This window comes from Chelonoidis abingdonii, chromosome 14 (assembly GCF_003597395.2).
Source record: "Chelonoidis abingdonii isolate Lonesome George chromosome 14, CheloAbing_2.0, whole genome shotgun sequence".
Taxonomy (NCBI): Eukaryota; Metazoa; Chordata; order Testudines; family Testudinidae; genus Chelonoidis; species Chelonoidis abingdonii.
In genome coordinates, this window is record NC_133782.1 from 25,202,199 (window position 1) to 25,217,178 (window position 14,980).

Consider the following 14,980-nt stretch of genomic DNA (forward strand, 5'->3'; position numbering starts at 1 on the left):
AGCCAGGAGGTGCAAAGTGAAATGTGCAAGGACCTTACACATTGCTCCCAAGAAGCCAGAGCAGAATCCAACTCAGTCCATTTTCTGCACAGTAACATCTCCACCTAGGTTAGGTAACTGCCTCGTGTCCATTTCAGGGGGCACGGCAGAAAGGGGTGGTGTGTGGACAGTTTATTTCTTCCTCTGGAGAAGAATAGAAGGAAGGGGTATCTTTCTCACGGGTGGGGGGGGTAGGGGTATTTTCCTAGCTCCCCCCTCCCCCGATTAAGTTTTCCACAAACAATTCAAAAATTTACATCCCACTTATCATCCAGTATTTAGCACAATTTATTAAAATATGGATCTACCAGGGAACATGGAGTTCAGAGAAGGGAAAATAAACAGTGTCTTTGCCAAAGAGAATTCTTCTCTGTGTTCTTTTTCCCCCTCCTCTACTTAAAAAAATAAAAAAATCGTAAAGCAGAGAAAAACCAACAATCCTTCATGATAAGATCAATGTCCTTGACGTGTGGCTCTGTTTTAATGCACCTAAGATCTGCCGAGCTTTCTCCTGCATGATAAGCTGGTCTCGGGTTCCGCCGCAAGCCACTACTTTCCATGCACTGGACATCTAGCATAGATGGAGGAGAAGAAAGAGAGATTTTAAAACACGCTTGTAGATTACGATCTGGATGGCTATGGATACCTGTAAATATCTCTGAACAAGAACCCAGCCCTTCAAAGCACTTCGCCCAGAGCTAACTGATTTAGCCTTACGACCCCCCCAGGAGTAAAGGAATCCCAATATTATAATCCCCACTTTATGGAGGGGGAGCAGACATGGAAGTCAGCAGCCCAATTTTCAAAGGGCCCGAGGAGCTGAGCTCCCTTGAGAGCAGTGCCGCTCTGCACCTTGGAAGGAGCCAGGTTCAGCGACTGGCCCCAGATCACAGAGCAAGTTGGGGATCTGAGCACAGCAGCACCTGTGTTCCAGTCCCAGGCACAGCCCAATGGCTCTCAGTAAGATTAGAGGATAGAGACTCAGGGGAAGTCGTGCTTGCATCTCCTAAGTACACAGGGGTTGATTCTCCAGGGAGCTTGAACTTTGTCAGTGCGGGACCCAAGGAGGAGAAGGGGAATGGGGTTTCACCTCCCCTACTCTTGGGCAATCCAAAGGCTGCAGCACGTTAGAGGAGTCTGAGGGCTGCCCTATCTTGGGCTCAGCTGCCGATAGCCCCAGGGGGCTGTTGCAGCATCCAGAAACAGGCAGAGTGCAGAGGTGTCAGTCATGCCCCTTACACAGATGCTGGCCAGTGAGTGGCGTGGAGCTAATATGTTTGCTCTGTCCTACACAGGGACTCCCCTCTAGACCACAGGAATTCCCTGGTAGCTGAGCCATAAGCTTTACAGCCCCTTTACACTGGAAAAAACAAGAGAGAATCAGGTCCCATGAGGCCTGCATTTCTTAACGGCAAAGCAGCCATTGCAGCACAAACAGCTGCTCATCATCCAGCTATGGCTCAGCTGTCAGTGCATTTATGTGGGGCTAATTTAGTTCCAACAAGTCATTTTACTTAATTTTCTAGTCACATTATCTCTTACTGCTACCGACTCCAAGGAGAGCACTGAGGTAAGCCCCAAGAGCCCAATACTGCAGATGTCGTCTCTCTCTTTGGGATTCCACAGACGGGATTTCACAGCACATACACAATCTTGATCTAGTTCAGGATCGCAAGGGCTCACTCCTCCCTCCAGCCCTCCCATGCTTTCAAGACATTTTATTCCTTTCTGCACCTTCATATCTTTAGCCAGAAGTTATTTATGCAGCTGTCAGTGGCGAGAGCAATGCACTCCCATGCCACACTGGGAGAAGTGGTTTATAAAACGGACAAATTAACTGCAAGTTGGGGTTTATTGGGGTGGGGAGGGGTTGCTTTGCTGTGATTAAGGACTGTTCATTCATCACACAAAAAAGCTTTTACAACAGGCAGATCTAATCCAATTACAAACGTCCGTGAAGAAAGTTATTCCTTCTGGCTGATGTCTAGCTGGAGACAAAGAATCAGAGGTAAGAAGCAGGGTTGAGAAGTTAAATCACTTGCACTTCTGGGAGCTTTCAGGGAATCTGAAAGCACCTTAAACACTCAGCTGTGCCCCTGTGAGATGAGTCAATATTATAGCCCCATTGTACAGATAGGAGAGGTTCAGTTACTTGCCCCAAGACCGACAGTGGCAGGATCATGACCTGAACCCAGAAGTCCTGGCTCCCATCGCTAGATAAGGTCAAGCGGGGGCTGGTAAAGGTTTGCCAGGTTGTCTAATGCAACATGTCCAGGGACAGAAGTAAGTACTCATCAGAGAGATGCCATCTAACGGGCACCCTCCAGAAAGGAGTCATTTGTTTAGAACTGATGTCAGCCAAATGTGTAGCCATTAACAGTCCCTCCAAAGCTGGCTGGGCACTGGCAGAAAAGAGAGCAAGCAAAGGTCTTTAAACTCCCCTTGCTCGCTGATAGCTAGACAAGAGCCCAGTCGCCTCTGCAAGCTGGGCATGCGTTTGGTCACTCTGGCTGTGCACACACTAGCAGCTTCCCACCATCGCACCTCCAACTATGGGAGCCTTCATGCATCTTAAGGCATTGAGTTATCCGGCCCTGCTCAGAACAGGCCTCGCTGACACTTTGACTGGAAGCCCTATGGGGCAGGGTCCTTCTTTTAGTTCTGTGTCTGTACAGCGCCTGGCACAGTGGGGGCCTGAGTCCAGAACGGCAGCTCCTGGGTGCTACGGGAACACAAGTAATGGTGGTCTGCTGCTGCTACCACTGGTGGAACTGCAGAGGTAGGGATGCAATGGTGGTAAAATTAAGTAAACTGCTGGCATAAGCAAGACCCTTGCTTCTCTCTCTTGCTAACGAGCTGGGGCAAGATTCCAACGCCCCCCTGGAAAGGTAGTGCGGAGCATCATAAAGTGATCATAAAGCTTAGTGTTTAAGGTGCTTTGAGATCCACTGAAAGCTCCCAGACAGAGGAATTACACCCTAAATTCCTGCGCCTTAGTCACACTACACTAGGGACAGCAGGGTACCTGCTTGCCCAGCATCGTCCAGGGGGGCGTCATGATGAAGAGCAGACATTTTGTGCCCAAGTTTATTTTCAAATAAAGTTTCATAAAGAGAAAATGAAGCACAGAAACAGCAAACAACTGGGTCTAAGCAGTAAGAGCATGGCTGGCTGGCTGCCTCCACCACTGTCCGAGCACAGGAACAATTCCCGCTCGGCTGCTTCCCCTCACTGGGACTGTTTTCGCCTCTCACAACGCACAAGGGTCACCCCCTCAGCCCCACAACCTACTTCACAGCTCAGTTCACCCATGCCAGCAAATGGCTCAGCTCCTGTCCCTCCCCGACACTGGAATAGTTAGCTAATACCTAGGGTCCTACCAAAATCATGGCCAGGAAAAACATGTAATGGACCGTGAAATCTGGTCTCCCCCCGTGAAATCTGTATACCAGATTTCACGGGGAGACCTGAATTTCTCAAATTGGGTGCCCTGACCCAAAAGGGAGTTCTAGAGGGGTCACAGGGTTATTTTGGGGGGTTGCGATATTGACACCCTTACTTCTGTGCTGCCTTTAGAGCTGGGCAGTTGGAGAGCGGCGGCTGCTGGCCAGAATTCCAGTTCTGAAGGCAGAGCCACCGGCAGCAGCACTGCAGAAGTAACGGTGGCATGGTATGGTATTGCCACCCTTACTTCTGCACTGCTGATGGCGGGGCACTGCCTTCAGAGATGGGTGTCCAGCCAACAGCCGCTGCTTTCCAGCCGTCCAGCTCTGAAGGCAGCACAGAAGTAAGGGTGTCAATACCATAACCCGCCAAAATAACCTTGTGACCCCCCTGGAACTCCCTTTTGGGTCAGGATGCCAAATTTGAGAAATCCAGGTCTCCCCCCATGAAATATGCAGCAGCGCAGAACTAAGGGTAGCAGTACCACAACCCACCCTACAATAACCTTGAGACCTCGCCCCCAAACTCCTTTTTGTGTCAGGACCCCTACAATTTTAACACCATGAAAATTCAGATTTAAATTGCTGAAATCATGAAATTTTTAAAATCCTATGACTGTGAAATTGACCAAAATGGACTGTGAAATTGGTAGGCCCTACGAATACCCGCTTGGAAAGCCTCTATCACACTGCTGGTGCTATGGAAACAATGTATGCTTAAAACTTCCTGAAGAGAGAACAGAACCCAGAACTCTTCCCTCAGGGCTTGCCTCCCACAAGCCACGTGGCAGGCAGGAGGTGTGGGGACAGCGCAGGCTATGCCAACTGCTGCAGTGCTGCTCTCGCAGTACTGCCATGCAGCCAGTTCCATGCATAGAGTTCCCTCCTAAAGTTTTTTGGTGTGGGACTCTCACTCGCAATCAGCACAGTCGTTAAAGGATCTCCTGCTATTCCCCATTCACTCACAGATCACTCAGAATTAAACCAAATATCTTTTAGAGATCACTACAGGGCTGACATTTAAGCCTGCAGTTAGAACAGCCCATAATATTCCCAACAAATGAACCTCCACACTGCAATAGATGGATGGCCCATCTAGCTCTATCCTAGCTCTGACAGAGGCCAGTGGCTGTTTGCAGGAAGGTGGGAACTCTCTAGAGTGTACCTTGCTGTGCAAGACCAGCCGGTGGTGGGAAAGTTACCTTCTCCAGCCAGTGATCAGTTTAAGCCTCGAAGCACAAAGATCAAGAGCTCTTGTTATGGGATATGAAGTGCATCTCTCATGGCTATGGGCCTAATCCATTTCTGAAGCTCACTAATCCATTTGCCTCAGTCTATCCCGAGTCTCCCACTGGAGAGAAATATCTGGGCCACAGATACAGGAAAATCGAGTTCCTGCAGAGGTGTCAGTAGCAACTCCAGGGTTAGGAGAGCATGAGTTTTGCACTTACAAAGCAGCTACGGCTGTCTTGGAAAACAGAACAAAAACCTCCATGGAAGTGGGAGTGCAGGGGGAAGCAAATTGCCCAGCAAATCAGTGGCAGAACCAGGAGCAGATTGCAGGACTCCAAATTGCCAATGCCCACATCTAACCCACTATAGCACAGCATCCCTACTGCTGCCCCAGGGAAGGTATTTTGGCTGAATGCTTTAAGAAGTATTCATTGATTTTGGATGCAAGGCTGAGATGCCCTGGGCCTGACGGTGAGAGCTGCTGAGCTGATAGCGTTTTGATGTGTACTTTGCAGTACACTGGTTTCCTAGGACTTTTTCCCCCTTCCTTTCCTTGATCCCTCTTAGCATCACATCTCCCAGCCACACATATCTCCCATCTACCATCAAACATCCTCATGCCCCACTAGCCAGGGCAGCTGGTCAACGTGTGAAAGCCAGGGCCTAGAGACTTTGGGAGGTGAGGGGGGATAGAGTGTGACCAAACTTGCATCTTCCCAAGAGCCTTGTTTTACATCCGTATGTAAGAACCTTCCACTCCTGCAGTTCTCCTCTGGCACAGAGCTGCAGGGTCCCCAGCCTGGAAGCCTCAAGGGGATCACCAGCATAAGCACGGTGATTAGCCAGTTTGTGCTCCCTATGTCTGTCTTCAAAGGCCAGAACCAGATCGTGAATAGAGCTGGCTGGAAAACAGATTTTCCAATCCATCACCATTTTAGAGATTTTGAAAAAAACCCAACCCCAATCAATCCTGAACTGGGGCAAAAAGGCAAACTTCCACAGACTTCAGGAAACAGAATTCTGGATTTTGGCTTGTTTCAGTTTTGACTCTTGTGAACTCCTCTTCCCAGATCCAGAGCAAGTGATTCTGGGAATGACTGTTCTGAGTGACTGACTCGGAGCGTCACGGTAACAAGGAGGTAGAGAGTATCTTGGTTTAGGGCTGGTCTACACTGGGGCAGGGGGGGAAATCGATCTAAGATACGCAGCTTCAGCTATGTGAATAGCGTAAGTCGAAGTATCTTAGATCGATTTATCTCTCGTCCTCACCGCGCAGGATCGACATCCGCGGCTCCCCCGTCGACTCCGCTACCGCTGCTCACTCCACGCTGCTCACTCTGGTGGAGTTTGGGAGTCAAAGTCGACGGGGAGCGCATTTGGGGATCGATTACTACCCGCCGATCCAGTCAGTGGGTAGTGAAGACATACCATTAGAGGAAAGAAAGGTGCTCCCTTCAAGTCCCAGCAGATGGCACTGCACAGCAACGCAAGCTAACTCTCCTCCCACAGGCCGGGTAGGGTCTCTGTTCCTATCCCCTGCCCTCTCAGGGGAAGAAAGGGTATGTCTACATTGCACAGCACGTCCGTGGTTGGCCCAGGTCATCTACACTGCAGTTTTATAGCCCCGCAGCTTGAGCCCTGCGAGCCCAAGTCAGTGACCCAGGCGCTGAGACTCATTGCTGTGGGTTTTTAATCACAGCGTACACACAGTGACCAAGGCAAAGCTCAGCATATGAAGCCTGGGCAGTGAGTGGGACTAGCATTCTGAGCTGTTGTGTTGTTCTCCAGGGACTGTGCTCTCTGCTGACTCAAGTTACCATCTCCCTTTTCCCAGTACAGGAGAGACAGGGTTTCTGTAACCTCCATGCCTTTTGGGGAGATAGCAGTGCTGGCATTTACCGGAGCAGGTGGCCTGAATTGGCTTGGGATCTTCCTGGAGGATGAGGTCTTCTCAGTCTTCACCTGCATGAACCCCCTATTGAGCAAACCGCTGTCATCCTTGCTGCTTGAGGAGGAAAGGTTTAGGGACCTCGAGAGGAAACTCACAGGCTGCAGAAAAAAAACCCAAAAACCCATATGCACCAAGTTAATTTGCTCCGTTACACTGGAAGAGGTCACTTAACTAGATCCATCCACTTGTGTTCCTGTATTCTCCTGTCCATGCATTTAAACTGCACTAGAAACAGCATGTAAGGATGCTAGCAAGGTGCTACATGCAGGGAAGTAATCACAGTTTCACCAGGAGATTACTTTTTCCAGACCTGACGCAGAGTTCTGTGCAGCTCGAAAGCTAGTCCCTTCCACCAGCAGAAGTGGGTCTATTAAAACAGGGGTTCTCAAACTTTTTTTGCTGGGACCCCCTTTGAAAATATGTCAGGTTGTGATGCCACCTCCACCCCCAATACCATGCCACCCTTACTTCTGTGCTGCTGCTGGTGGTGGCACTTCCTTCAGAGCTGGGCGCCTGGCCAGCAGCCGCTGCTCTCAAGAGCCCCCCCTACAATAGTCTTGCGACCCCCTTTTTGGTCGAGAATACTGCATTAAAAGAAATTCCCTTGTCCACCTTGTCTGTGTACAAGAGTATGCCTATATTGCACCTGGGAGAGAGCCTCCCAGCCCAGCTCCATAGACTTGGGCAGCAGGGCTTGTGCCGGCATGCTAAAAACATCTGTGTAGACGGGGCTTTGACGCTGTGGCTTGGGCACTAAAGCCTCCCTGTCCCAGGGTTCAGCATTTGAGCTCCAGCTCAAGCCACAACTATTTTTAAATGCGCTAGTGGCGAGCTCCCTACTGTGAGGCTATGGCCCGAGGCTGGGAGGCTAGTTCCTAGAGGTAGTATAGACAGACCCTAAGGGCTAAAGAGCGGAAATCTTTCCATTATGTGCATTTAACAAATGCAGTTAAGGGTGTGTGTAGATTTAGAAACTCCCCTGCTCTTTGTGCCATCAAAACACGACAGCACTGGGCTAGCACATGGGAGCCAGAAAATGAAACCAGCTAATCTGTTTTCACTGTCCAAGCCAAGTGCAGTGAGAGGTAGCATGAGTTCGATTTATCCTTCTCCCTGTTATAATAGTCAGAGGGTTGTTTGCTGTGTGCACTATACTGTTGTGTTTTTAAAATACATGGGCCGAATTCATCCACACTGCAACTCCACTGAAGTTCATGGCATTACACTAGGGGCTGAACGTGGACCTAAATCTGTATCTTGGCAAATCTATTTCCCTTTAACAAGCTCCATAATCAAACGTTGATCATTGCATCAAACTTAATGGGGCACAAGAACACCAAAATGGATAAGAACTTTACAAGTCTAATAAAATACACTAAAGAACCAGAGGTCTGACAGGCGCACTCACCACAATGCTCCAGCTATTTTATATCTGATCCTGTGAATAATCAACACAGAATGGGCTCTTTTCGGTGCATTTCGTTGTGTGTTGCATTTAGTGCTTCAGATATTCAGTTCTTCAGGGAGGAGAGGTTTACAGTGGGATCAGAAAGCACAATACGTAAAACATTAAGTTAAGGACACCCCTTCTTAATTACATTCAGCACCATGTGCATGATCTAGCATAGAGGCAGGAAGCGGACAGCCAGGTTTAAGCTGCACCATCCATATGGGTAGAGGAAAGGGGAGGCAGTTTTCCTAGTAGGTCCTTCCCTCTTATCGTCAGGTTTATCTCACTGGCACACCTATAGCCCCAGTTAATCCAGTATAGTCAATCAGATTTCATAGCCATCCTCTGACATTTCTGATTGTTCCTGTGTTTCAGAGATGTTTGCAGGGGAATCCAACTTATAGCCAGTCTCAAGTCTTCCTCTACGTTCACACAGACATGTCTCATCATGCAAGCACACATCTCACAGCATCTGTGTCCAGCCCTCCCTCCCCACCCTCATCTGAGCATCCCTGACCTGTGCTCTTTTGAAGCAGATGGACCTAGGCATGGTGCAGACAGTCAGCTTCACATCCTCATCCACAATGTCCAAGGCGAGAGACTTCCTGACCTTCTTGATGGGACTCCTGTGCAGCTGGGAAATACAAGAGAAGCAAAGCAAGCAACCATAAGCACTAGCCTGCAGGGGAGACAGGGCCCCATTTTCTAGTTCCGTACAGAGAGGGAAGGGTCACCATCACACATAACTATTTGGGTGTGAGGGGCTGGGGACCATGGAGGCTTGGTGGCATTAAAACATTTCCTGTGAATGTCACTGTAGTGGAAGAGACCAAAGACTCTCAATCCCTGGAAGCTGAACACCTGCCTTTACAGAGCAGGGAGAAACTCCCCAGCTCCATCTAACCATGGGGACTCAGGCCTATTCCAGGGGTGTCACCTCTGGAGTGCTGAGTAGGGAGCAGCTTCCCTTTGTCCCATCCACTGTTTGGCCTTTCTGCCAAAAGGGTGGGGTGGCTCATGGCGGGACAGTTCATGGTGGGGCTGCCTGTCCACCGAGATCCACCAGCGTCTTTCATGCAGGCCAGCCCCTTCACAGCAACACCTCTAGGGCTACAGTGGGACAGCAACCCAAAAGCAAAAGGCCCCCATGTCCCACTACCAATCCCATCCATTCCGCTTGGAGGAGGATGTTTTGAATGAACAAATCTCTCTCTTGTGAGGATATTTTAAACAGTCAAACCAATTGTCCCAGATGCAGAGTACAGATCCGGAGACGCAGGGCTCGCCGTTGGCTGTGAGCAAGCTGGGGTACCTGTGCTGTGTGAGTGGCAGAAGATCACATCACGTCTGGCATCAACAGACAGGGTAAATAACGCATTGGGTCTTTACTGTGACCATCACAGCCCAAGTGAGGGCACCTTCCCTGCCACGGCTTTTATTGGTATGATTTCTAGCATGGAGAACAACCGATTTTAAAATGAAATCCCAGCAAGGCTAGGAAGGGAAAGCCAGCAGAATAGGACCGGCCAAGACAAAACTTGCCCAGGAGGCCTGGGCTAACGTTCCAGGCCCTAGAAGTGCCTGAGGATTTTTATTCTCCACATTGCTCAGAACCTCTGTTCTAAGTCTGAGCTGAGAGGTGACAACTCCAGAAGCACATCATGCCCAACATTATGCTGGGGCATTGGGTCAGGACAGGTTAGGCCACAATCCAGAAGCACTTTAAGCACGTGAGTAGCCCACTGACTCCAGCAGGACTGTTCATGTGCTAAAAGTTAAGCATGTGCTCCAGTGCGCTGGAGAATCAGGCCCTTAGTAGGAAGGGTGCGAGCAACTAAATCAGCAACTTCCCTGCAGTACCTGGACTTTCCTCCGACTCTCCCACCAGTACTGCCCTGGCCCGACCCTGCACGAGGAACCGGGCAGGATCACAGCAGGGGCAGCAGCTCTAGGACGAGACACTCACTCCTTGTTTCCTTTTCTGTTTGTCAGGCTTCACGTCATCCTCTATGATCAACTCAATGCCAGCTTCACTCCGGAGCACTTCCTTCAAGTCTTCTTCCAGGTGAGGGGTCTGCGGCTGGAGTGAATGACATTGGGGGAGGAACATAGCACAGGGTTTACAGTGCAGGCTACATTTACATGTCTGGATTTACAGTGCAGGTGAACCTGTGCTAATGCTGTAATTATGTCGTCAGTGGAGACGTCTCCCCACTGCAACTCAGTCTGCAGGGACATTGTTCATTTCTTGGTGTGAATGACATGAGAGCTCAGCCAGCCTGGCCTCTGCACAGGCCCTTGATGCAGTGAGGATACAGGACCCCACAGCAGAAGCTTCAGGAGATCAAGTGCATCAAGAATCTCATATATTTGTTAGGCAGGCAAGGGGTGCCACACACACATCCTGACTTCCCAGCTGGTCTACACAGCATCGCTGGTTATTCTGGAAAAGGCACCAGGTCTCCACTCGATGGGGAGTCCCATACAACTGCTACACTCAGAAGAAAAAAACCATTTGGCTGGTTTCTTTTTAGGCTCACAAAGGAACCAAAAGCAGCAGCATGAACACATGTGGTTTATAAAGTATCTCAGTCTAGTGGTCACATATGGGAGCATATTCACCATGCTATTCTAGGACAGTGTTCCCCACAGCCACCCCATCTCAGCCAAAAAATGTGCCAACACCCAAGCACCCTGGTAACGTTAACAACGCAAACAGAAATGCACAAAGATTGGCTGATGAGCCTTTTCGCACCACATATCCAAGGGCCCTTTCACTGGCAGATCATGTCAGAATATTCAAGGGTGAATATGAGTTTGGGGTGAATGTTTAGATAGAAACCAGGCAGGGGGTCTTTCCTGGCTCTGGTCATTGGGGGTCTACAGGAGTATAGTGAGCAGCACTGGACAGTGCTAGGTGGGGCATGCATGTTGGTTCAATACACACCCGTGGCCGCATGGCGCCGTACTTTTCCAGGGCGTTCTTAAAAGGCGTGGGCGTGTGGGGCGTGTTATCTGCTATGTATTTCTGATCTGGGGTGACAAACCTGCCAGCAGAGAGAGAGAGAGGAGGTCAGGAGCAGAATATGACATGCAGGTGTCCCCTGAGCATTCCCACCACAAGAGAGGATGCATGTTCTGGCCCTCCAGCCCCAGGGCTGCACTGCCTACCCTAGCACATGCAAGCCAGAAACACCCTGCCACTCCAGACACAGGAATCCGGTCTTACATCACAATATCAAGGATGGTGTGAACCTCCCTGGCTGGGTGTGCTGCAGGGGCTTGGGTGGGGGAGAAAAGCAGGTGCAAAAGAGCAATGGAATAGAAGACATGCCGTCTGGCAGCACCACCCATGCCGCTGTGACAGAGCCATAGGTTATTCAGTTATATCTCTATCAGATCACCTGGCAAATCACTCTTCAGTCATTAGGGTGGGTGAAACACAGATCCCCACCCACAGCCCTTCCCTCCCCCTCATCCTCCACTCTGGTCTTGGGCATACAACAATGCATATTGCTGCAGGAAAGGTTCTGGCTCAGACACGGCAATGTAATGCAGGCAAGTCCCTGTCTATATGGGGGAAATTGACAAACACAGCTATTTGGCCATAATTCAGTTATTCTGGAATAACTGCCCCGTGTGGATGCTCTTCTGGAATAAAAATGATTTTATTGTGGCACGATTACTCCACTTTGTGAGCAAAGTGATTATTCTGGGATAAAGTGACTTTTCATCTGGAATTGAGTGTCCATGTGGGAGAGTTACTCTGGAACAGCTATGCACATTGGTTTCCCTGGATGGACATGGCTTAACAGGGAAGCATGCTCCACGCACTCTGTCAGGCAGGGGCTATACGTGTAGATACCACACAGTGGGGCAGAGTTACAGAGGTCTGTAGAGCCCTTTTGGCAGCCAGGTCCATAATCCAGCAACATTCCCCAGACAGACATGTGCCCAGAAGCAAAAGTTCCAATCCCGCATAGACAGAGCAGACTCTGCCAGGCTTTCTAGCACCAGGACTGGGCACTCAGTCTAATCCACCAGCGTTCCCTCCCCACAGCTGAGTGACTCTGGAGAAGAGCTGAAATATTTCCCTGCCTTTGAAGATGAAGGGTAGAACATAACCATAGAAATAGTTCCGACCTCACCATTCCAACTGAATGCCCTTCTGGTCAGTACAAGCAAGAGACACACCCAGCACCATTCAGAAGAAACTCCTCTGGGGTGAGGCACTTCATCACTATGAGCAGATCCCACTGCTTAATTGATGGGACTTTCCCCTTCCAGACCCAGCCTGTACACATGTGCCTTGCTCACTTTAAATGCTCTAGCCCACTTTATAGTTGGATACCTTAATTCCAAAACAGGTTCGGCCCACAATTCACTATTAAATATGTTACAATACAGCAGCTCTCCAGAAAACCAGAATACACTTGTGGGACTCGAAAACGAGATAAAGCCCATTACTTGCAGCCCCTTTCTTCCCATGGGGGCGCCAAAGCTACAAGACACCACTCCTGGGACAGTTCAGCCTCCCTGCTATGTGATGCAAGCTGGGCTGAGGCTGAGAGAGTGGGGGATGACTTACGTTGAGTTTTTCTGGTGCAGCGGAGTCTTGTCCCTGTGCAGCGGGGTGGTCACTATCACCTTCTGACTGCACACAGGAGTGGAGGTGAGGGACGGGTTCTCCAACTCCAGTGTATCCTGTTTGGTCCAGAAGTTTAAGAACTGCCAAGCGAGGGAAAGAAAGAAACACAGAGAATACACTTCACATCCTGGGAAATTCAAGGCTGTCACTGACCATTAGCTTATGCTAGTTTTACTGAATTTAAAAGAGGATTCCTCACACTGACTGATTACATGCATTTTTGCTACCAATAGGGCAGATAATATTCCCTCCACAGATCAGGAGATCCGGACTTTGCCCTGATCCACACACAGGTTTTGAACCAGAATAACTATGTCAGTTTAAGGTGTGATTTTTTTACCTCGTACAGATGTAGTTATAACCGGTATAAATGTGCCTTGTACCAGTGCAGCTTATTTCTCTTTGCTTATGGGGACAGATATGCTAATATAAGTGTACCAATACAGCTGCGTCCATTCATGTATCGCTTTGACTACACTGATGCCGTTCAAGCTGTACTTGTGTGTTTAGCAAGGCTCCAGTGGGTGCATCTTCACCACAGGAAAAAGAATGTTAGCTAACATGAGTTAGCACAAGTCCTAGTGAAGACGAGGCAGTTTGTAGTTTTCACAAGTTAGCAGGTCAAGTAAAGCTTGTGCTCCACCATAGTCTAATTCAGCCTGTTCACTCGTATTAAAACCACACACTGCCTTCTCTTCATGAGTATTTTAACCTATGCTCATAATTTGCATTAAGAGCATGCTTTTATTCCTAGAAAAGACAAGGGCAACGAGGAAAATGCCTTCCAGGTGCCCCCCACACTCTTACCCCACTCAGGCAAGAGTTATTTTTGTTACATTCATCGCAGGAGGCCGGCCTTGTGGTTACAGGAAGAGCCCGGGAGTCAGGAGAGCAGTTTTCTGTCTCAGCTCTGCCACAGATTCACTGTGAGACAGTAGCTCGTGATCTCTGTGCCCGTGAAAATGGGAGATACCGAACTACCTCCCAGGAGGGCTCTGAGGTTACTGGCTCTAACATTGCCACAGTACTGTACAGAGAGGAAGAGAACGAACCCATCGGGGCCATCAGAGGGGAGAGATCATGAGACGTTTTGCACCAAAATCCACATAAGCTAAAAGGAGTAACTGGCTCTTATTCTCTATGCTAGTCACAGACCAGAGGGAGGCATGATCGCACAGGGTGCGCATGGGGAGGTTAAACATAGAAAGTGTGGTAGTGCCTGAAGGCCAGCTGTCCCCTGCATTCCTCTTTAAAACTCTCCTTTGCTGTGATGCCTCCAAAAATACAACCCAACAACAGTTAGCCAGCTGGTGTGCTGAGACCACTGCCTGCCACGCTACCCAGTACTGCCTCAGGCCTGGTCTACTCTACTGCGTCAGATCAACGCAAGGCAATTTACATTGACCTAGCTATGAAAGTATCTACCCTTGAATTTCACTCCCACTGATGTAACTCCCCAGCTACACTTCATAACTCCACATGCACGAGTGGCGCAGAGTCAAGGTCGATACAGTTAGGTCAACGCAGTGTCAGTGTAGACACTGTGTTCCTTATGTCGACTGTTACTGGCTTTCAGGAACCATCCCACAATGCCCCACGCTGACAGTACAATGGACACAAGCACTCTTGGGGAGGATGCGCACTGCCGACACAGGTAGCAAAGTGCAGACACGCACAAGCAATGTAATTACTGCAGTGGCTGGTTGCCGACGTAAGTCAGGTCAACTTAATTTTGTAATACAGACCTGGCCTCATTGTTCCCTGTTACTTCCCCATCTGTTGTCTCTTGTCTTACCCTGCAAGGTCTGTGGCGCAGGAACTGTCTTGTTTTTCAGAGTGCACACAGCACCGAGCACCAGGGAGCCCCGCTCTATGACCGGGACTCCTCAGTGCTATGATAACAAACAATAATACAATTATGCTAATCCCTGTAGGAACACAGAATAAGCAACAGTCTTGCCCCAAAGAACTCACAGCCTAAGGGAATGTCTTCACTGCAAAGTTAACTCTGGGGTTTGCATCACAGAAATGATGACTTCAGGTCCTGGCCTTGAACTCATGGCTCATGCTAGCCTCACAGCAGAGGTCCACCAGGAGCATGGGTCAGCCGCTGGCCAGCTGGCAGCATGCTGGGAAGATCTTCTGGCCACAATTTCTCCTGTTCAAGTGCTGTGGACGCGCAATAGAAATATGGAAGTGTTGCAAGCACAGCAAGC

At 49.4% G+C, this 14,980-nt stretch overlaps 1 protein-coding gene across 2 annotated transcripts in view; it reads right to left on the reverse strand.

Annotated features, from left to right (window-relative positions):
- Positions 1-322: 322 nt before the first annotated feature.
- Positions 323-14,980, reverse strand: part of MYBL2 (MYB proto-oncogene like 2) — a 42,661-nt gene continuing 28,003 nt past the window's right edge. For both annotated transcript variants that reach the window (XM_032769639.2, XM_032769640.2), the window contains exons 9-14: positions 12,705-12,844; positions 11,064-11,163; positions 10,083-10,196; positions 8,634-8,750; positions 6,615-6,764; positions 323-610 (exon numbers count right to left, since the gene is read on the reverse strand). In XM_032769639.2, coding sequence (XP_032625530.1) covers positions 482-610; positions 6,615-6,764; positions 8,634-8,750; positions 10,083-10,196; positions 11,064-11,163; positions 12,705-12,844 — 750 coding nt within the window. In that variant the 3' untranslated portion in view covers positions 323-481. The remainder of the gene's footprint in view (positions 611-6,614; positions 6,765-8,633; positions 8,751-10,082; positions 10,197-11,063; positions 11,164-12,704; positions 12,845-14,980) is intronic.